This window comes from Lissotriton vulgaris, chromosome 11 (assembly GCF_964263255.1).
Source record: "Lissotriton vulgaris chromosome 11, aLisVul1.2, whole genome shotgun sequence".
Taxonomy (NCBI): Eukaryota; Metazoa; Chordata; class Amphibia; order Caudata; family Salamandridae; genus Lissotriton; species Lissotriton vulgaris.
In genome coordinates this window covers 1085125201-1085149779 of record NC_141699.1, presented here as the reverse complement: position 1 = coordinate 1085149779, position 24579 = coordinate 1085125201, and the positions used below count along the sequence as shown (strand labels likewise).

General features: G+C 42.4%; 1 protein-coding gene across 10 annotated transcripts in view; it reads left to right on the top strand.

Annotated features, from left to right (window-relative positions):
- The window catches only part of LRCH3 (leucine rich repeats and calponin homology domain containing 3), a 345591-nt gene extending 321347 nt beyond the window's left edge, over positions 1-24244 (top strand). For 5 of the 10 annotated variants that reach the window (XM_086944582.1, XM_086944586.1, XM_086944578.1 and 2 more), the window contains one exon: positions 17549-17813. In XM_086944582.1, the coding sequence (XP_086800708.1) occupies positions 17549-17668 (120 nt within the window). In that variant the 3' untranslated portion in view covers positions 17669-17813. Of the gene's footprint in view, positions 1-17548 lie in introns of all 10 variants that reach the window. The other 5 variants (XM_086944592.1, XM_086944588.1, XM_086944587.1 and 2 more) reach the window with 2 other exon arrangements.
- The last annotated feature ends 335 nt before the right edge of the window (positions 24245-24579 follow it).

The window sequence follows — 24579 nt, the reverse complement described above, 5'->3', positions numbered from 1 at the left end:
TTACCTCCACCTTCATTCTTTATTCTTCAGTTTCTCTTGCATCTTTCATCTCATACACTATATTTGCTGGGTCTTTTAAACCCTGTATTGCCTCTGACTCAAGCCTATTGTCGGACCACAATTAAAACTCATTATGCCCTTCTTACAAAGGCCTTCCGCTGTCTGCATGCTTTCCACTCGTTGCAGTGCACCATTCTTTTTTTACGGCTTCGATCAGAACAGCCCTATAGAAGGACTTTTCTATTTTCTTAAGCGTTGATACTTATTGGTTCCCTTAATATCAACTTGATGAGATCCCACATTCCAAATAGTAAATCATTTAAAGTATCAAAATCCATGTGGGTTCGCCTAAGTGGTTATAATGACTCTGCTTCCTAATTAAAGAAAGGCCATTATAAGCTTAATGTCTTGTATATTTCATGTACTGTGTAACCACTGTTTAGACTGCTTACCTCATATTTCAGTTTATCCCTGTATTTTACGTTTCATCAGTTTTTTAGTTCAGCTGGATTCTTAGTTATTGTTCAGATTTAATAGCCAAGTCTGATCAGTTGAAAAAGCCACAGATTATCTGGTGCTGCAAACACCTTTTTAGTGCCATTCTTAGAGGTAAAGCAATTGCTTTAGACCTCCGAAAGTTATACTATAGACATGTGAGCGTGTTGGAAGCTCTCTCTAAAAACGAATTGCCCTTTGAAGCATGGCACATTATTCGAAGAGTGTCTTGAGCAGTGCTCCATATCTTGGTCATAACGCCTTTTACCCTCAGATTGCAAAACAACTTTGTTTTCGAAAATAACTTTATATTGATTTTTAGCTGCAGGGTACAAAAGAAGCATGTTAAGGCCTTGCTGTGGTTGGCGCTGACTTGTGAAAGGGGCTTTGCAAGTATATCTGCTCATGAATGTGTGCTGGTCTAGCACATACAGTTCGCTTTGAGAGCATGGTCAACTCTGTCTTTCCTTAACATGCTTGAGTCCTCTGGTCCCATTACAGCCTTTTGGGTTTTAAAAGCAGCTCTAGACATTTCAGTGGTGTCAAGGGTCACAGTAGAAGTAGCACTTGCAGAATGAAGCTGGTTAGTGTGAAAGATGTTGCCACTTCTGATAATATGGTGAGAGGGGAGATGTTTGTTTCTAGTGTCCTTCCACAGGTTCAGAGATGTTTTAGGAAGTGTTGTCTTTACGTCTTCTCATTACCTCAAGCTCTGGCTGATAGAGGAAAGACGGGCGAGATCTCATTCTTCAGTTCAAAGTCGGGGATACTGTGACTGCAGATCCATCCTTGTTTGGGCGGGGAGCTCACACCATTTCCGTGTTCCTAAGCAGGAAGAGGTCCCAATATGCTCTCTGGGGTTTCCTATTTTTCTGATATCAAAAGTTTGTGTTGCCTGTAGTTGGTGCAGTTCACATAGGAGTACCCCTCTTTTGTGCCATTGGCTCTTAATGATCACATTGGCAATCTTTGGCATCCCTTTTATTTTTTGAGCAAAAGTCCCACCAGAATGATTTGTTCTCGGTTGACCAGTCTTTGAGCTATTTCTTACTGGTGACAAGACTGTATTTCTACCTCAGCCATATTCTCTAATCAGATGTGAATCAAGCTAGTTCTACTATGCAGTTTGAAGCGCCTTCCCTGGAAGTTAGCCTTCTTTTTGGTCATTTTAGCAGAAGATCAGAAAGATTCATTAATTCTTTACTTGACCCACTGGAGGTTTCATACTCCGAAATGACACCCAAATGATTAATCCAGCACTTAGAAAATCTTCATGCCATTTGAATAATCAGAACATTTGACACTCCACTCTCCCTTTCAAAAATTCACAGTAACCAATCGATAAAGCTGACATTTGTATTACCTCCTTATCTAAAACTGTAAAAATCCCTTTCAGCTACTACAGAAAGAGAGCAAATATTTTCCCCAGGCCCAGACAAACAACTCGGTGAACTTCTCAAGGCAATGTTACTACACCTTGTTTCACAAGTGATCAGGCAGTTGTAACCATTTTACTTAAATGGATTCTGTTACTGGTGCTCTGCTGAGTGCCAGCATTCAGTTTTGTTCATACCAAAGGGGAATCATTTTTTCAGTAGTTGCTTGTAAAATACACGCTCGGGCCAATTCTGCAAAGTTAGCATATTTTTAGCCAAAGAGTGTTCTTGGATTCCATCTGACCTTCCCTCAAAGGTTCTCGGGTTTGATTGTGGAGTCTTCGAAAGGATCCATAACAGAACGTTTCTTGTGCTCTGGTAACTGTGCTTTGGGTACTCCGTTCTGCGGATTCTGCATCTGTGTGGTCTTCCTCATTTTCGAATGGCCTGTAATCCAGGAAGCTGGAAGCATGGGTGGAGAATACCAGTAACAGGCTCAAGGTGCATGAGTGGTGCTAAACATGCCTCAGTGGAGGTTGTTTCCATTGGCACTGACCATCTCAGCTCGCTTTCTTTGGCTACATATTTCCCCGTTGTGATTGTGACAGGTTTTCCAATTACAGGAAATGTCTACAACTTAACCTAGTTTTGTTCCCACCCTCATGTTCAGACCTTTCCTCCCTCTCGCTATGATGACTTTACTATAGAGTTTCATCTCCTTGAATTTCTCAAGTACTTTCACTCTGAAGTAAGGGTTCTTAACTCTATTTAAACCTAACTTTTCACCTTTACACTCTGATTTAAAGTGTCTCCTGGCAGCGTTACCAATGATTTGAGCATTCCATTTCATGTCTCTCAGTAAGCCATTTGCTTTCAGTACTGGAAGCCCCTGTATTTGAAGCTTCTTTTGCACATTTCTTGTATATAGCATGCTATGGACTCAAAGTAAATTCTCTCCTGTTAGCTAATCGGAAACGACAACTGTGATGCTAGGAGTATTTTACAGTACAATTGTGCCTTCTGTATTTACCTGCACCTGTGGTGGCTGACAATGTCAAATATTTTACGTCACACCTGGGCTCCAAGAAATGTGGAACCCCCAGTCAGGGACGCTGCGCGGCGTTCTTAATATTTTGTAGAATACTTTGGTGCAATGCTGCCAAAGACAGATCTTGAACACAAATTGACCAAGCTGAATTTATTTTGTTGGTGTGTGTGGTGCATGGTGTGAAGAGTAATGAAAATGTTATGCAGGTATGTATTTTTCAACTGAAAAGCACAATTCTGAAAGAATGTTCACAGCTGGATCCGGCAATTATAATAATGATGGTCATTTCTGATTTACCAACGTATTGTATGTTTTTTTTAAAGACTTACTGAACATCGGCAGTTTACCATATGAGATGCAGGCTTTAACAGCACATACTCGTACAACGGAACTGGCCTATTTACTAATGCTTTTATATCCTGTATCTATACTAAGTTTCTTCTAAGGTGGGCAGTGCATTTTCAAAGCTTTTTTTAATTCTTTGTAAACTATCCCTTTTTTTCTTTGTTAGTAACCCTGTAAGACTGTCGAGGATAAAAACAACTACTTCTAATCTTCTGAGCCATCAGAATAGGTTTTCAACCCTCATAATGACAGCACAGAGTATACTTGTTTTGCAATCTCAAAATTCCTTATTCACAAATAACTACAGAGGATCTCTCTACATGTTTCGGAAAACAAATCATGAAGTACATTTTTCTTCATCCATATCTCAGCAATAGATTTCTTGGTTAGCAGTTTTGTACTCTAACAATATTTTGGATTGCTGGTGAATAGATTCCTATCTTGCCAGAGTTAAGTCTCTGTTTTCTTTATACTTTACTTTTTTGTGTTGTGATTGTGCTGGAAAGAGGGAGTAAAATCTAAATAACGTTTTTTTAAGACACATTTTATTGAAGGACGTATATATGCCTTTCGCTCTGCTGACAAAGACTGAAACTTGCGCAGTTTGGTATATGAGTACATTGGAAACCCAGATTATCTTTTTAACATACATGTTTATAATTGGTGCATACTTTTTGGCCGTTTTCCTTTCAATAAATCTATGGAAGGATGTGGCAATGGTACTTCATAGCTGGCACCATTTCCAAGTTCGTTTGATTGAGCATTCTCTGCATGTAATGCAGCCTTTAATACAGAGCCAGAACCTAGCTAATTCCCCCAGTGACCTGAAGGACATTCTAATACATAAGAGCTCTTTATCATAGCTGTCTATTAGTCTGTACTTCTAGAGTGTCAGTTGACAGTATAGAAATATATGAAAGATCAAAAGTAAATGAAGGACAATGTTCGTTTCCGTGGCTCACCATTTAGGTCCATGTGTAATCCTCTTGTTCATCCCTTTTGGCATTCAATTCTAGTTCTGGTTATCTGACGACTATAAGATCAAAGGGCTCTGGGATGGCCCTACAGCCCTTGTAACATCACAGCAATTTGAAACCGGACCAGGAGAGAACAACTTAAGATTTGGTGTCTTATGAGTTTACTGTATATTCACAAGTCTGAAGCCAGACATTTGTTCACATGAGTGATGCGTTCCCTGAAAATCAAGACGCTGAAGGAATTTTATAGGCAGGTTAGGTTCTGCATCATGGGATCTTTATGAAGACAAGATGTTCTGCGACCGTGTATGGGATCCCAGAACCCCTCTTATAAAGAGGACTCTCACTCCATAAAACATTTATGCCTCGGGGGGCCTTTTTTACTTCATTAAATAAGTAGGATTTAGTGGTTATCTTCAAAATGCAACTGGGATGTTTATCCTTTCTTTAATTCTTCCCGATTGAAAATATAGAATTAAACCATAGACAACCATGTTACAGTTATACTAATTGACTATGCCTCCTCACTGAAGCTGTGCTACTCGAGAGCGCCATAAAGCTCTGCATTGACAATAATCCCTCAGTTTCTCTGTAGAACAAATATCCATCCTTATTATACTTCTAATATTTTTAAAGATTTTTATTAAACAAAATAATCTATCTTCACCGTGTCCACTTGGGTGTGAAGCATTTTGTTTTTCATGTACTTTCTATTTGGCATTTTCCTCTGCTTCTACTTTCTTACTGTTCATGTTGGTACTTTCTGACCAGTCTGGCAAAAATCAACGAAAGATGATGATGAAATATCTATAGCTTGCTTATGTGGCAATAGGCAGAAGTGTGATCAGTTGGTCAGAAAATATTGCTTAGGAAGCCGAGGGCTGGGGGGTGGAGTGGAGGACAAAGCTTACAGGCTGGGGTGGGTGTGCTAAGGAAATCTTTCAGATCTCTCTGCTCTCGTTCTGAATAAGGTCCGCTCCAGACAGCAAAGAGCTGGGGTTCTGCTTTCTGATTTCAACTTGGGCCTTTCTGAGACCCATTCCTTCCTTATTCGGTATTTTGAGCTAATCCATCTTATGTCAGGGGAGGGGGACACCATTGGGTTATTACTAACTTTTCCGCTGTACAACTTAGAGGATTTTTCTATTCCTTAGCCTTGTTTTAAAGACCTGCTAAATTATTCTTATTGGACCTCAGGGAAAGTCTATTGTTCATGCCTTATAGTCTTAGATTGCACATCAACTCCTCATCCGATCAGTGATGAGATCTTTCTGTACTCCTCTTCACTTTGTCTTGATCCATTACCTAGTCTGCCCCATGGTACTGGGTGGCACCTCTTTGACTGACACCTTAATTCTGCCACTCCACAACATTGCGAAGACCATGAGTTGCATCACCACATAGTGCAAAAGGCAGGTCATTTTTTAGTGAGTGATCTTTAAATGTTCTTGTTCTTTAACTTACCCACAACTTCACAAATCCTCCGGCAACTGGAACATGTAACACAGGAAAAATAAGAATATTGTCTTCACCCTCCACACCAGGTCACAAGAAGGAGCCGATTCTCCAGTCCTACTCTGCCACTGGGGCATAACATCTCAGACATGGAGCCAATTGTGGTTCAATGTATCATCATCTTGAATTTTAGTTTCTGTGTATGGAAACTTCAAAAGGTTTCTTTATTAGTAACTCAGGACTTTGTGAATGAGTCAAATCAGGCAATCTGTATGCGCGGTCTTAGTCATTTGGTGCCTGGAAAGCTTGCATCTCATAAGGCGTCAACTGCCTCATCTAGTGTGTCCAGAAAGTCAATTTTCTACGAGCCATGGAACTTATAATGTTGTATAGTTTGCACTTAACTGTATATTACAGTTTCCAAAGCACTTGCGACCTGAATGCCTCACCATTGCTCTGGCGCTTTAAACAAGTGTATTCTGTTCTCAGTTTGGGGAAGGCAACTATTTGTGAAATGCCAATTTCTTCCCCCTTAGTGTCAACTTGCCTTGCTGTAACGCTGTCCGGTGCCCGAGTGATCTGTAAAAAGTTGTGTTTGGGCCTTGGTGCCAGAGCTGGAGAGCGTGCAGCCAACCGTACTTAGGAGTGTGTGTACTACAAATTTGTAAATAAATGCCCTGACTGGTTAAAGACTAAACACTGTCTCCTCTGTGCTTGCTGTTATGCGTTTTTTCTGTATGGGTATATACACATATGTTCAAATTTGGAAGTGATGCCAGAGGGTGTTCAGAAATGGTGACATGGAATAATGTTATTTCTGCTAAATTTAAGCCTGTGTTGATCCAGAGTTGGAGACCAATCTTATCACTGGGGAAGGGTGAAGGTAAGTAAAACACAGCTTTTGCACTTCAGAAAGTTGTGACATTTGTGCATTTATCCTTGAGGTAAAGTTTTCATAAAAAGAAAAATGTATCTCTGCAAAAAAGCTATTTTTTTGCTGAGAGGCAGGCATTTTTCATTGTAAATTAAAATTCCACAGTGCGTAATTCTTTCTGGGGTTTTTTCCGCCTATATTTACCCATGTTTTGTAGATTTGTCACCTGTTCTCTTTTTTCCTCAGCTTTTGAAGTTTAATTATTTTGTTGTTGAAAGACTCATATTTATTTTAAAGCAAGCAAAAAGTTATGCAGTTCCCTTCTCCAATGTATCTGCTTGAAACTCACCACCACCTGTATTCTCTCTCCCCAACGCATCACTTTCTCCGCAAACCCTCAAACCTCCTTGCCCCTCCTCACTGATCAAATTCTTCAGTCGATGTATACAACAATCTTTCATAGGATAATTTAGCATTCCTAGTCATATCTTTGTGTTGGAGTTCATACATGCTAGCCTTACATTATCCTTATTTGCCACCTATGCCACCCCAGAACCATTAGCAGTCAAAGAGCTTGCATTTTCTTTTTAAATCCGTGATGATGTTGGAGTAGGGAAAGTTACTCAACTTTGCCTCCCCGTCTACCATCGAGTGTTTGTATGATTGTTTCTTTTTCTTTACCTCTGCTCTACTATGACAACTCACATTGTGCTGTCAACATCATTTTATTCTTTCTATTTGATGACTTCAGGCGCTCCGAATCACAATACCACAATGTGTCCCACACTACTACTCCACCCATGCACCATCATTCACTTAATACACATCCACTCTTGCACTGATCAGTAATAACCTTTCATTTCATCATAATCCTTTCAAAGTGTTTTTATTACTCACTTTATTCAAAATTCCGTGTGCCACAGCCATGTAATGTAGATATGACGTTCCGTCTGTTACCAGTGTCTTTAATTTATTGCAAAGCATGTTTAAAAACATTGAAGATTTTCCACGTTACTCCTACACATTTACAGAAATCTCCAGGCAAGTTTCATTAGTTCATGGGGAAAGAATTCAGATATAACTTAGCGCATTCTTCCTTTTGACAAATAGCATGCATGAACATGCTTTATTAGAGGCAGAGCTTTATTTTATCGCAGTGGCCCCTCTATTTGCTACTAGAGAACAATGAGATGATGAATAAATCAAACCTTATTCCCTCCTCCATACCTTAATTATTGTGGTTAATACAGCTGCGTTTACATATGTACAGCATTGCAGGAAGGACCACGGTCTGACTTCTTCTGGACAAATACATTTTGAACAAGACAACAACATTTAGCACAGCTTTGAGGACTTTGTGACCACATTTATTCTAACATCTATCATTTAAATATATATATACAGTTCAATATGTGAGGGGTAGTGGTTCACATAAGTAACAAAGCCTTCCTTTTAAAGTAGCACAACAAACCGGGTATTTATGACTGGTTTTGTGAAGGCCAAAGTTGGATAGTCAATGTGTACCTTTTTTTTGTCTCTGTATCCCGAATGCCCTCAGGTGTGCGCACCACAGAGGCTTCTAATATGTTGACATGATAACGATCAGCTTGGGTTTACATTTGCAGTATACGGATAGTTTACTTTTAATCACATTCAGGGGGTTGAATAATCTTTTAATACTCACTTATTACCGATTAATCAAACACTTACACAAACTAGACATCCTTATGAGGTCAGATTGCATTCTTTTAAAGCCCAAGGGGTCTTATCCCTAGAACAAAAATTTAAGAACATTTTTAATGTTTTCATAACCGTGCCTTCTTCCATACTAAGCACTAAATGTTGTGTAAGTCATAAAACCTTTACTGTTTGTTCTGCTCTAGGATCCTGCAACAGCATACATTTATTATCGTGCACCACGTTTTGGTGTCTGCAGACCATGTTGGGGACCTTTTCTTTCTAAAAGTATGTCCATCTGCTGTGCAAAATGGTAGGAATTCATTTAGCGGTCTTAAAATCAGAGGTTCGCATTGTGCAGGGCCTCACAAAGATAACCAAAAGACTGGATGCATGTGAGAACTAACTCATGAATAATCAAATGTTTAAAACGCATACTCTAATAATCATTTTTCAGTAATGCACAATACTGTGCATCTCCAGTGGGACCATCTTATTGTATTTGGAGTCACAGTAAGATGTTTGTAATAGCATGGGAAATGTTGTATGTTGTTCACTCAAGTGTTGCCTTAGTAGTGTCCCAAGACATAGGAAGGGTTTATGAATCTGGTGAGAAGGACCTCCAACGCCACATTATCATTGTGGCTTTGTGACTTCAGTGCCCATCTCCTCTTACTAGGTTTGAGTACAAAGTATGTGGTTTGATCTCCTCAGTCTGTTCCTTTATGGTGCATGGGTACTTTATTACCAAACATGATGGCTTCTGTTCATGTTATTGGACTCTGGTGGCACAAAAACGAAGAACCTTCTTCCGGTTGATCCCTTGTGTAAGCTGTGGCTGGTGAGTGTGTGGTAATTCATAATGAATAGATTTAGGAAATAGACTTGTCTATGACCTAACCTTAACAGTTCTGCTGGCACCCCATTAATCCCTTTATGGTGACCTTGCCACCCATAACAGGAAGTCTCAAGAGTCCAAAATACTACTAACAGGTCCTCTTACCAACTTCATTAGACTAGTATTCCTCCAACAAGTACTGAATGATTTACTATTTAAATGTAGTTTGAAAAAGAATATACTTTTGGGTAGATCTGTTTTGCTATTTCAGCTTCAGACTGAGTCTCTCATTTGACCTACAAGGAGAGGTATTCTAGTATTCTGCTAGACTTCTGAATTTCTTGTCCTTCGAACGGAGGCCAACACCATGCTCTGAGCTATGGAATCCTTACTGTTCCATGTTCTTTTTTCCTAGAAGAAACTCATTTATGTTACTAATTGTGCAAGCTTAACCTCTAGAGTAGTTAAATATGAATAATCTGTTTCATTTCATCCCTGAGAAACTTTATGCTGTTCCTCCACAGTTCTGAACAATTAAAGAATTCAGCTGACCTGGATTCTTTGAGCATTTCACTTCTCACTTTGGTTAGTTTTTTTAAGGGCCAAACACCCTCTACTTGGATAGCAGAGCACTTCACAAATCAAATGTAAAAAGGTCAAAAAAGCCAACTGGTATCAGAGGGCGCCAGGCAACAGAAATACTTCTTTTATTTAACAGTAAACACCCTTATTTCAGCATGATGGTGGCAGCATTAGTGAGGACTACAAATTCAGTAAAAATGCATTGCAACATCTTTTTAATACCAGATCACTGGCCCCTAAAACACAACTCTAAAATGTTTACAAACTACACTTGCACTCTTATGTAGAGATAACATGCGCACATTTCCTACAGAGAAACATAACATACAAAATATACATACATCAAAATCCTACATCTACACAACACGTTCTTTGACCCTTTTACTCTTAGGCCATGCTTCATTTCCACTGTCCTCCAGAACAACGCCTGACATTGCCAATGAAATTACTTATTTGTGATGGGTATTTCGAATTTCATTTTGGATCGCACACTAGGTGTATTTCAACTCCTTGGTCTCCTTTGCAGTATTCGTCTAGTTTTACTCCTTTCTTTTAATCAAAATATGTGCTGAACTTTTGTAGCTTTCCCCAGATCTTCATCATATACCCTGAATACTTTAAATTCTCCCCTCTGACCAGCTTTCCAGGGCTCACCTTTCTTTAATCCTGACCACCCATCTATGCTTTCCCACCTACAATACTTTTGGAATGTTTTTACGAGTTGCCAAATCATCCCTTTGGTTTTGAACAGATTGTAATCTTTCTGTAACTCATTTGCTGTTCTTCTCGGCTATCTGTTCCTTCTGGAATAAACAGTATGTTAAATCCTGTTCCAAAAATTCATACAAAGGAAATTCTACTCTATTGTTAGGTCGAGCCTTTACCATTCCGCAGGAATGGGAAATGGGGAGAATTCAAGTCGGCTATTTTCTCGTCAAACCAAAGGCCTTTCAGCCGCGGTTTTCTTGCAGTGCCCGTGAACCACGTGATAACATGCACGCGCATTCAGGGCCAGCCAGCCCAGCACATCAAAGGGCTTCTCCTCCCCTAATTATTCATGGCCGGCCGCAGGCCGGCCGTACTTTCAGTTTCCCCAGAACGGCTAATTAGGGGAGGAGAAGCCCTTTGATGTGCTTCACACCAATGCGCCTCAGTCATTCCTCTTCTTTGTATTTGCTTCCAGACTCCGATCTGCTCATGTGCACAAGACGCTTTACACATTACACTCATCTGCCTGAAGTGGGAGTTTTAAACAAGCAAAGCTGGTCCTTCTGTACTTGCAGTTTCACTTCTAATGTGTGTTGTTATTTATCATGATTTTTAGCTTAGGTGTATCACGCTTGTTCATGAGTTTGATCTCTTCATACTGTCAAATGTTTTCTAAGTTGTTTTGGATTGTCTTACCACTGGAGGTCTCCCTGTGCTACATTTAGCCTCTGACACATGCAACGCCACTCAACCACGCAACGCCACTCAACCACGCAACACCACTCAACCACGCAACGCCACTCAACCACGCAACGCCACTCAACCACGCAACGCCACGCAACTACGCAACGCCACGCAACTACGCAACGCCACGCAACTACACAACGCCACGCAACTACGCAACGCCACTCAACTACGCAACGCCACTCAACTACGCAACGCCACTCAACTACGCAACGCCGCTCAACTACGCAATGCCACGCAACTACGCAACACCACGCAACAACGCAACGCCACTCACACATGCAACGCCACGCAACCACGCAACGCCACTCAACCACGCAACACCACTCAACCACGCAACGCCACTCAACCACGCAACGCCACTCAACCACGCAACGCCACGCAACTACGCAACGCCACGCAACTACGCAACGCCACGCAACTACGCAACGCCACGCAACTACGCAACGCCACTCAACTACGCAACGCCACTCAACTACGCAACGCCGCTCAACTACGCAACGCCGCTCAACTACGCAACACCGCGCAACTACGCAACGCCACGCAACTACGCAACGCCACGCAACAACGCAACGCCACTCACACATGCAACGCCACGCAACTACGCAACGCCACTCAACTACACAACGCCACTCAACTACGCAACGCCACTCAACTACGCAACGCCACTCAACTACGCAACGCCACTCAACTACGCAACGCCACTCAACTACGCAACGCTGCGCAACTATGCAATGCCGCAACGCCACGCAACTACGCAACGCCACGCAACTACGCAACGCCACGCAACTACGCAACGCCACTCACACATGCAACGCCACGCAACTACGCAACGCCACGCAACTACGCAACGCCACGCAACTACGCAACGCCACGCAACTACGCAACGCCACGCAACAACGCAACGCCACGCAACAACGCAACGCCACGCAACAACGCAACGCCACTCAACTACGCAACGCCACTCAACTACGCAACGCCACTCAACTACGCAACGCCACTCAACTACGCAACGCCGCAATGCCATGCAACTACGCAATGCCACGCAACAACGCAACGCCACTCACACATGCAACGCCACTCAACTACGCAATGCCACTCAACTACGCAACGCCGCTCAACTACGCAACGCCGCTCAACTACGCAACGCCGCTCAACTACGCAACGCCGCTCAACTACGCAACGCCGCTCAACTACGCAACGCCGCTCAACTACGCAACGCCGCTCAACTACGCAACGCCGCTCAACTACGCAACGCCGCGCAACTACGCAACGCCGCAATGCCACGCAACTACGCAACGCCACGCAACGCCACGCAACAACGCAACGCCACTCACACATGCAACGCCACTCACACATGCAACGCCACTCACACATGCAACGCCACTCACACATGCAACGCCACTCAACTACGCAACGCCACTCAACTACGCAACGCCACTCAACTACGCAACGCCACTCAACTACGCAACGCCACTCAACTACGCAACGCCACTCAACTACGCAACGCCACTCAACTACGCAACGCCACGCAACTACGCAACGCCACGCAACTACGCAACGCCACGCAACTACGCAACGCCACGCAACTACGCAACGCCACGCAACTACGCAACGCCGCGCAACTACGCAACGCCGCGCAACTTCGCAACGCCGCGCAACTTCGCAACGCCACGCAACTACGCAACGCCACGCAACTACGCAACGCCACGCAACTACGCAACGCCACTCAACTACGCAACGCCACTCAACTACGCAACGCCACTCAACTACGCAACGCCACTCAACTACGCAACGCCACTCAACTACGCAACGCCACTCAACTACGCAACGCCACTCAACTACGCAACGCCACTCAACTACGCAACGCCACTCAACTACGCAACGCCACTCAACTACGCACACATGCAACGCCACTCACACACGCAACGCCACTCACACACGCAACGCCACTCACACACGCAACGCCACTCACACACGCAACGCCACTCACACACGCAACGCTACTCACACACGCAACGCCACTCACACACACACCGCCACTCACACACACAACGCCACTCACACACGAAAAACCACTCACGTTGCCAATAGGTCTCGCAGTACGACAGTTGGAGCCATTACAATTGCAAATAACAATGCCTTTCACTTTGGTTATCATTTTAAATACATAAAGGGCTTTGTCATTTACAAAACCAATAGCTCCAACTTTCCTACTGCGAGACCTATTGGCAACGCCAGTGCTTGTTTTTCACTATTCTTTTGAGTGAATCGGGTCTCTGGATTACACCCTAAAAGAAACCAGACTACCTAAGTGGCGACCTTGCAGACAAACCCTTCCTGCACCCACTTAAAATAGTGATTTGCAAAACAAATGCCAAGGACCATCTTTAGTCTCCAAATATGAGCCTAATGAGGCTTAATGTCACCTGAAGCCGAACCACTCAGCGGCTGACAATAAATACCAATAAATGAGGTGGTTGTCCTCTTCATTTAGATGTTGTTTTATTGTTTCAAATTGCTTTATATTGGTGTACTGACGATTCCCATCCTGGTGATGAGAAATATTGACGCATGTTAATGTGTGAAAGGCACCAAACCTGGAGAGCTACAGTTTCAGGCAAGGAACCTCTGTACCAGTCTCCATTTCGTCTGTATGTCTACCATTTTACAGCATCTGCTACAATGTTCACCTTCTGTAGTTGGAAATTTGGACCTCACAGTAGGAAACCCCTTGTATGTCAAGAAACACATCCATAAAAACCCCTTGTATGTCAAGAAACACATCCATAGGTCTCTGAAAGCTATCGAAGGTTGATAGCATCTAACGTTAGCAATATTCCACCAAAGAATGACAGATGATGTTGAGAGCTGTATATAGGAGTGAGATTCTGTCTCTTGGTAGGCTGAGGATCGTATAAGTGCCTTAAAAACGTAGCCCGTCCAATGAATTTCAACATGTCTGTGAGGTTCAGAAGGAGATCTGCCTGTCAGTAGAATGTTCTCCTTTTGGTCTTTTAGGCTTATGATCATGCACAATCTGTCATCTTGTTTAAATGTAGTTACAGTGGGAGCCCTCCTTCTGCGGGATCAATCATGCTGCTTCTGTTAAGCTACAGCAACTATTTTTGATATTACAATAGCGTTTAAAAAGGACCAAAGCAATGCGTCACCAGCATTCACTGAGCATTCCTAAAACAGAGATATTATTGATAACGCTTGCACCACGACAGTCAGGTTGGGAAACTCTCTGGACTCAGTTGGAGAGAATTTAGCCGACCAAGATGGAAAAGGCTAGAAACGTATTCTGGGTCAAGATGGTGATGTGGTGTGCTTTAATGTAGGAGGTTACACAACCCTGACAAATCTTTGAGTATTCAAATATCCGTATTGGTGTGGATCTCTTCAGGGCAGCTTCCTCATTCTTAATGCACTGACTACCGGACGGCTCAACAATTTGATAGAGATCTATTGAAAAGTTTCCTTCCACATCTATGACACAGGAGCTGGTTACTTTTGCAAAAGGTATATGGCTGCTTTACTAAACGTTCTGTGGCGCTAGTCTTTGTAGAGAAAGTAATGTCCTAAATTAGCACGTCTGAGCTAGAATGCCACCTTTTATAGCTGGGTTGGTGCATGTTTGCTTCCATCCGACCAGAAGGGCGCTGCTTCTTGCATCATTCAGCGAGCAAAAAGAAAGCTGCTGTCAGTGGTCTAAATATGGTGATATGTGGACACAGATCATCCGTTGCCAGTGCTCCTACATTTTTTATCTGCTGTTCCTGACCAGTGGATGAATGGAGAGTTCCATTGTTAGCGCTCATACTCTTCTGTGCAAGGGTTGTGGGTAAACGAAGAGATTCAAAGTGCGCTGTTGGGTTGATGCATGACCCTTAGTGTGCTGTTCCATAGTCGTGGCGGTTCTTACCGTAGATGCTAGAAGTAGGGGGGCTGGAGTGTTCAGCACCCCCAGAATAACCATGCTGGAGTTCAGAATGTGAATGATCAGTAATGGTGCCTTTACATTTTATTTTTATCTTGTCACATTTGCTGTGCATTCAAAGACAGAAGATAAATGTCAGTCTATGCCTTCTAACTGCTTCTTATTCTTTAAACATGGCGATCTGTGTTTACTTTTCTTTATATGACTGCAGAGTTAGAGGAATTTGTAAAGCAAACTATCTGACAATCGTGCTGCGAGCATATAAGGAATGGGTGTAACATAATTTTTTTCTACAATGCAGCATGTAAATACATGTTAAATAACAGTGCAAATATTTGAAAATCAAACAGATTTGTAAAGCGCATTGCAACCAAACTGAGGTTTTCTCAGTGCTAGCGGAAAAGGACCAGAAAACACACACAAACTCAGAAAAGCCAGGTCTTAAATAGCTTCTGAAACAAAGCATAAGAATTGCATAATTTAACTTTTTTTCTGTTAAACTATTCCATAGTTTAGGACCCAAGTAAGAAAAAGAACAACCATCTTGTCTAGCCCTTTTACTCTTGGAATAGAGGCTAAAATAGTTTCCAGAGCGTAAAACTAGACTGGGATATACCGATGTATGAAAGGGCATCTAGAAGTAGGGTCCATTTGATACCATGCTTTAAAAATATAACAGCCTTATATGTTTGGCAATTGGGAGCCAGTGTCAGTTGCGAAAATGTTTTGTAACTGATTCAGTGCACGTAATGCGGCATAGCAACAAGCTGCCACATTCTGCACAGTCTGCAGCTGTTTCAGCCAAGACTGTGTAACCCCAAATCTGATACATTGCCGTAGTCCAGTCTTTTCTGCAAGAACGAAGACATCAGTCCATAGGACGCTGCAGCTTAGGAACATTGTTCCGAGAAATTCTACTAAAATCAAATGGGTTTAACTTTGTCAATTTCCTCAGACAGGCTGTCCGAGTTGATTGCCTTTTTTCTGAGACATATCCTAACATCTGAAAGGAGATCAAGAAGTGGTCTGACCAGCTGAGGGGGAGTGCGCGGTCCATTTGGATGCTTGTTAAATTAGTAAAAACCAGGTCCAAAAGGTGCCCTATGGCCTTTACTGCTGAGTCAAGTCTCTGCGCTGTGAGACGGCTCAAGATAGAATTAGCTACCGGACAGTTGCCATCATCAAAGTAAATAATAAAGTCTCATAAAGCAGATAAATTAGCAAATTTGAGAATGTACGGTGATAAAGCTTCTCCTGGGCTAGAGAGCTCCTTAGTCCAACCGAACCTGGTGGACGATAGATTAAGGAGCCAGATTAGGTAAGCTCTTGGAAAGATTAATAGAAAAGAGATAACATTCACAATCTGGGATGAATAAACAAGTCATGTGACTTAAAAAGTCAGATTTACAAATTATAGCTAGGCCTCCTCGTTATATCCTAGCGGGAGAGCAGCAAACATATCGTGGGAGTAATGTTCTTGAAGCCATGTTTCGGTTTAGAAGACTACATCCGTCTTGTAGTCTAATAAAAGATTAAATATTTAAGATGAGTGCTGCACCAAAGAGCACCTTTTTTGTAACCCTGGAGTGTGGTGGAAACAGATTGCAATAGGATCAAAACATAATTGGTAAAGATTTGCTGAAAACCGATTTTACACTTTGCCTTTTGTGCGCTGTATAGTTTTAGAAGTAAAAGTGCATGTCTTTGTGAATTTTGTGGCCATTTCAGTGGAAAATGTGCGGTCTGTAAATGGTGGTGCGCTACCACACCATCCTTTAGTAATATATTTGCGACTCTGAGCTCCAAAATGAACCACGAGCTACACATTGCACCCTCACCACTCTCCTGCTGAATGGGTGTGATTCATTTGGTATATTTGTCTTTCGTGTGACCCTTATATTTTTCATAATCTCGTTGACATCAGTGATGTAATATGAATGCCTTTGCCCCCTTGTGAAAATTGTTCCAGCATCTCTACAGTTTTGTCTCTTAAGTACTCTTCATCCACTGCATTTTTAATGGCAAATGGAGAGCTGTGATTGCTAGTGTCCTAGGTTTGAGACATTTTACAAGAACTCTAAAGTTGACCGGTATCCCGTGGAGCTCCAAGTTAAAACATCTTTTATGATATAAGGACTTTTGCTGTTGAAATGTTAATATGTGTATTTTTGTTTAATTCCTTGCACGCAGAAAGGGTGAGACTGCAAGTTAATGTTTATCTGCTTTTGAGCTTCTTGATCCAATGTACATTTCTCTGCCAAAGCGACCATTAAGTCCTGTGTCTCTTTTATCTCATCTCCAATACCATTCTAGAATGTTTCACTCAGTTTTGCTTATTTTATTTTTGAGTTTCATTCAGTGTACTTAATGTTTTCTCTGTTTTTCATTTGTTAATTTCAGTTGGTTTTTAAGTTACATTGTTCATCCATCATTTTTATTTCTGTTTTTGTTTTGTTTTGCCTCTTTCCAAATCTCCCTCTTTTCAGGAGTGCTTGTGCCTTCCACTACACATCCTTGAAGAAAAGGGCCTGGCTCATGTGGCGGGGACTGTGAAAGCTCTTCTTGAACTGGCCCCACCAAAACACCAACACTTGTCTGCAGTGTGAAGGATTGCCCCAGGCGGCGGCATTGTACTGAAGACCATGATGTTCTTCCTGCGGTTTCTCCACCACAAAAAACACAAATCAGCACTGGGCGGTTCTAGCTCATCGTCAGACTTATGTCACTGTTTCCGAGAATCTGAGCGGGAAGATATTTTTATTCCTCCACTTTTTTTGGAGAAGGCCTCTATTTCCATTTAATAAGTATGGAAATTGTGGTTAATTATTCAAGTATAGACTTTGGGTGCCTGTGTCGCAATAAACATGGATTGAGAGTAATGTTCCTGCACCCCAGGTACTCCCAGGATGTTACACATGAAATGCTGGGAGCTGTGGTAGTGTGTCCCTGGTTGGACCTGTGAAGTGCCGAGAGTGGCAAGAGAAGAACGTTGTCAGGTGATCTGGCCTAGCAGGCTTCCCTTTGATGCAAGGGGTTTCATAGTTGGTTAATTCATGACCTTTACATGTGTGAAACCAAAATATCTTCAATCAAGGCTGCCTTATGCGAATGGCACATTTAATGAATCAATCCAACTAAAATATATAATATAAGAGACTCTTCTGTTCTTGAATGGTCTTGGACAGGGCCATGTTTGTAAGTGGGAAAAGAGTTAGGAACATTCCTACAAATGGTTCAGTTGAAGTTCACTTTTCAAGTGATGTGGGGTTTTTCGCCTGTGAAAAGTGCAGTCTCATCTAGCCTGATAACTGAGACTTTGTCACAGAGTTGCTGTTTGGAATGACATGTTCTTTAGTTGATGCAGTCATCACAATTGAAATCTTGCTACAACCCTGTAGCGAGTGTTGGGAGCGGGGCAGACTGTGCTTGTTCCATTATAGCCATGCAAAAGAAGCGTTCCCTGGCTATCGGCTCCTGACCCTCTTACGAGCTCTCCTTCCTTACCGTCTCACTCCCTTCCCAGCAGTAAATTCATATCACACTTGTATCTCCGCTTCTCTTTTTATCTTTTATCACAAGCTGCTCTCTCCATTTCCGACTTAGGGTATTGTAAGTCATCATAACCAAGGGTGCTTAAGCAGGCAGTTTCTTCCCACACGACTGCACCTTTGCCCCTTACTAACAAGCCTTTAAGTTTCTCACTGTATTTGCTTTTTACAGCTACTTTCGTTGTGACTTGCTGAAAGCATGTCTACCTCCTTTGAGATGCCACCTGACATACTGTTAAGAGGGAGTTTGATGGAATGTTAGAGATCGCTTTAAAAGCCTGCAGCCTTGTTTAAAGAACATGGATTGGGTAAGAAGTGGGACGCACTTGCTGTTCAAATTTGAAGCAGCTGTTGTAAGAGAGCTGTGTGTGCGCTGGGAATGGACCTGTGCTGGAAGGTCAGGCCTAGCTACAGGGGCTTTGTGGAGGAGCTCCATTGAAGTCAGTGAGTGGATCTAGCATGGTGTATTACAGTGAAGAATACAGCAGCAGGTTCTATTTGAGCCTATGTGGTTGAGAAGAGACTGTTTTGAGAAGGTCTTTTAATATTCACCAGCTAAGGGGGTATGCGCTGTGAGGAGAGTCCTACTGTGACAATCCAGGTGTCCAGCAGTGTTACATGCCTAGCACTTGTAAAGACACGGCCGTTTGTGGTTCAAGAGGTGAGAAAGAGCCCAGAATCTGTCAGCATCTCAATGCTAGGATAGCCTAAACCACTGTTTTGAAGCCCTGCAGTTCTAGCATCCCTTCTACTGTAACTCTTGTGTATCAGCAATCAGGGTATACCTTCAGCACAGGAGACACTTGCAAACGTTCATGGAAACCCTGTGCTGTGAGTTACTGCAGAAAAGCTGTGGAAGCAGGGAGAGCAAGTACACCTGAACACAGAGGACCACCTGTGCCTGTGGCAGGAGCAAAGTGCAGATCGGAAAAGCTGCAAAGGAAAGTACTTCTCAGGTTGTTTGCACCAGGAAATGAGAAGATTCCGAACTGTGGCCTCATGGCCAATAGATCAGAGTGCTAAGGCTAGAAAGACTAAGAAACAACAGGTACTGACAGCGTATGAGAGCGCAACCGCTTCTGCTAGATGGACTGAAGAATAAGGCAGGAACTGAAGAACATGCTTTGTCACCAGACAATGAACATTAGGATGGGCAAGAACTGTTGGGCTCAGCATCAGCAGACGAGACCAGGAAATGATTAGAGTACGTGAGCTGGAGAAGAAGGAGCTCAGAAGCCCTGAACGCATAATCAACCAACCTGGTAGAGCCAGAGGGCCGACCGAGGAAATGGAATCAGGCAGCAATAGCAAGTAGAGAGGACTCTGTAAAGGTCCGACCACGATCAATGAAGCGGCGGAGGTGTAGCAGAAGTACGGGTGAAGAGGTGGAGGCATAGCAGAAAAGTAAAGGGCTGATCCCGGTCAGTGAGGCTACCGAGGGACCGCCGAGAAGCAAAGGCCGGGTGAGAAGAACTAGCCCATCAGCTGTAGGAGAGCAAGTACTGGCAGGAGTAGAATGGCCAACACGACTTTCAAGATGTGAGCTTTAGTTGACAATGGCTAATTACATCTTTAATTGCATAAAGTGCAAGAAAAGCACATCCAGCAATATAATTCCCTGAATTATTATTTTTTGAACTGTTAATAGAAACCAGTTCAATAGATATGAAAGTCATTAGCGTTTCCCAAACCATGTTGAATATTTTGGTGAGAGTAAAAGTAGTATGGTGCATGTCGACGCAGGACTTGTAATCAGACTTTCTTTGACCCCATTTTCTATTCAAATGTAGGGCTCTTAGATCATGTTCATTCCTGGATCTTCAAGCTGGGAGGTCTCAGAGGAACGTTGGTTTTAAGATTGAGGTCCTTTTACCCTCATAAAGCATGTGCTGTTCAAGGTACCACGCTTTGCAAAGGTGAGAAACCCATGCGCTATGTATTAAAATTACATTGTCAGTTGCAAATGTCTTTGCAACTCACTCACTATGTCAACATTGTCGTGTTTTTGGAAGTCATAAGCAGAAGAGTTGGTCACTCCTTTGTGAATCGCAGGTTAAAGCACATTAGATTTCAGACCCTCTGGCAGTCACAGTGGACTGAAGGATTACCGAATGGCCTTGTCAGTCACTGACTGTTAGCACAGTGGAAGGTGCCCATTAGGAACACACTGTTCGAGTGACTGCTGTGGGCCTCAGGGGGAGGGTAAATGGAGTCACACGGGTCTCATCTGCCTCGGTATGCTCCCCCTGATTTCCCTTTCACAAAGAGATACTTTATGCTGCTGGTGTCCTGTGAGGCAACTGAGACTTGGTCACAAAGTTGGATTGGTTAGAAGGACTGCACTAAGTTTCAGACTGTGCCTCCAACAGGCAGGTAGGTAAAGTAATGGAGGCAACAAAGACACTCCAGACAGGCTAAACTAGCAACGTGGCACCCACTACACATGTGACCGGTATTACCATATAGCATGGAGGCCTAGATCGGTTAGACAGTGTGCGAGGATTTGTTGACCTCAAATTGATCTTGCTAATGAAAAGGCAATGCTGCTAGCACTAAGCAAGGCTTGTACGTCTCTGCTAAAATCACTCTGCAAAAGTATGTGTTATATTGGTCTGGCACCGTAACAGGTTAAAGCTCTGCATATTCATCAGCTGATCTGATGGGTGTAGGAGCGGTATTATGGGTTATGGCCGTTGTTATAGGAGCCTGCCTGTAGACCCAGCTTCTAGTCCTTGCAAGTCAGGCCACTTTTGCTTTTACCAAAACTGTGAGGATGGTAATAGTTATGAGCACCAGGTGCAGAATTATATGGAGCAAGTGAGTTCAAAATGAATAAATATCAAGCAACAAAAAGCACTGCAAGAGAAAAGTCACATTTCCTGTCATCACTTTCCTGAACTCTTCAGAGCCAGTACACTAGCACGATTCAGCCACATCCACAGATTACGCTCCAGTTTAGAAGACATGTGATTCGCCTCTGATGGGCACTGGGGTTTAAATTGGATTAATATAACGGTGCAACTTCAGACCATGATGCTACCACCTCTTTTCAGGAGAACCCTAGAGACAATGCTGTTTGTGGGTTGAAATAACACTAGAGCCAATATCAAGTGTAGACTAGTCTGTTGTTCGGGGAAATACAGTCTTGTACTATCACAAGAGGTGATAACGGTTTGTCCTATCTCTAGAAGTGATGCGGTTTGTGGAGTTGTGCTATCATTAGATGTAATGCGGTTGGTGGCAGTGTGCGATTCTCTAGACCCATTGTTTGTAACATTTAGGTACAGCGATAGCACCAAGAGGAGTGTATATCTCTGGAGCTGATGAGGCATGTATTACCAGTCAATGCAGTTTAGGAAGTTCTGCTACCACTACAGGTGGTGCCATTACTCACAAATTGGCTTTATTGCATGTCTCACGTGTCCTTTAGATCCCCGTTTGTTGGTTCAGCTGTTTTCTTGACACTGGACAGATTAGAACAACTATCTTGGGGTAACACAAGGACGTCTTAACCAAGTGCTGACTCCCTCCCTAACTCCGCCTTGAATTTATGGCATGGAGTCCGTGTGCATTTGCGGTTGTTCTTTTGCATCAAGCCAATTATTCTGTTTTAGTTCAATTCAGCATTTACTCTTTTCTTTCTGTCTGTATAGTGCTCCTAGGAGAATTCAGCACCTCCTTCGAATCATTGAGCTCAACTGTTTTAATACCAGAAAATACTGTATCTACTTTTAGTCCATTCAAAGAACTGCGCTTGCTGATGGGTCCAGAACCACAATATCCTGCTCTGAACTCTATTGAAGTGCAAAATGTGTTTTATTTAACTACCCGAAAGCCCTTGTGTCCTTCAGACCAGAAGACTAGAACAGGGCATCTGCCCGATCATCCTTGATGGGATGCATGCATTAGAATAGCTTTTTGTGCCACATGTAGCTAACATGTAATTCACAGAGATTTTCTTGTTGTACTTTTATCCGCACCTTGTTAGTAACAGGTTTGACAGCAGACCATGCACTCGAGGACAAAAGGCAGTGGTCTTCATAGCGAATCAGGGAGCAGAGACAGGAGTCCAGATAATGGTGTAAACTGAAGAATTTCACCGGCTGAAATTCTGTATCGCAGGGATATTCCAACTTAACGTTAAGTGATGCACCTACATCAACCATCTGTTATAGGATCATATCCAATTCTATGGGTTTTAGAGGGAACCTGGGCTTGATGCATATTCATGGTGACGCTACAAAATCCCTAGCGTGTGTGGCTACACTCCCTCTCACAGTAGAAGAGTGGGATTTATGAAACAACTTGTGTGTATTCTTGAGCAAAAGTCTCTCTTTTTTAATGAGTCACTTTGCCAGTGTTGGAAACTGGGGGCATGCATTGAACAGGGAGGAGTTTGTGCATTCTAGTCCACAATTGTGTCCATTGTGACTAATCATGGTTTGGGGTCAGAACAAAAAGGTCAAATGCTGTTAATAGCTAATTGTTTACCTGCTCCAATATTACTGTAGATGTACCGCAAACATTAGCCGCATTTGAACAAGTGAAATAGAGGCTGTAGCGCACTTGGTATTTTTAATGATCTTCTGGTTCTTTGGTTGATATGATTCACACTTTTGAAGCAAATTAATACACATTTTTGTCATATTTTTCTAAATCCCTAAAGCACTTTTTCTATGGTGGAGAGTCTTTTTTTATCATTCTTTCCACCAAAAACAATCGCAAAGAACCTCTAAAAGATCTGTGGTGACTAAAAACCAGTCCAAGACATGATGAGGGCACCCGTTCCCAAATACTGCATCTGTTTTCATTAGTGTGCATAGCAGGAAAGCTAAAACAGCAGAGCCCCTCCCACAGCATGTAAATAGAAAGCTATGTTGTAACTGCTAAATTTAGCATTGCTGCAATGACAGCTATTTTATAAAACTGCAGTTTCTTTAATTGAAGTAATGTCTGGATGGTTTGAAAACAAAAAAAGTTTTAAAATATTTATTGTAGTTTATTTTTAAATAAATTAAACTTTCCAGTTTCATTACCAATTCATTAAAGAAATGTGCTTGCCTTCCCTGACAAACACCCTACTTTAAAAGAAGGGGTTAAGTACTGTTCTGTAATGGCTGCCATGTTTGCATGTTTCTGATGGCAGGCTCATGCAGTGTTTGTCATTGTAGGCTTCTAACAAATTCTTCCATTATTGCACGTGTGAAGTTGTTCTGCCACGTTAGCCGAGTGATGGTAGGTGGCAATACACACCTTTACAGGGTTTTATTGTAAATTAACCTTTTTGAAGTTTGTTTTAAACTAGGGGAGGAAGTAAAATGATTTGGATCCTTAGACTTTGCATTTGTACAGATAGTGTATTAAAAGTCTTTTATTAAATAGTCTGATATGGTTTTATCTAAAACAAAAGCTTGTAAACCTGTAAAGTATGTGATTTTTAAAGCACCAGCCTATATTTGTATGTCTGTAAATACATTCCAATAATTTTTAAGAATGTTAAAAAATATAAATGTCAATATACATGACCTGATAGCTCTTTTTTTAAGTTGCCTGACTCTTGCGGTTCATGTAAAGCTCCAGCATGTTAAAAAAAATGTGGGTAATTTGAAATAAAGGCTATAGTTTTAAAACTGACGTCATAAGTGTTTGTTATTTGTGGTTAAGACGAATATGTAATGGTGTTTTCTGAGAGCAGGGAGAATGCAATGTGGGTTCTCTGTACATAGACCACAGGACATGCAACCTTACTTCCAGCCTTTGTGATGGTGAGAGACAAAGGCGATTAACGCTGAGATGAGGGAAGGGTGTGCGCTTCCTTCAGGGTTCTGGTACAGAATGCAAGTGAAGTTTAGACATATTGCACTCACATAATGTTCTTCTGCGCTGGTCCTTCATGCTTCTAATGTGGCACTCGGGTGACTCTTTGGATCGGATGTGTGCCTATCTCCTGGCTGAAGGTTCAAGTGCAC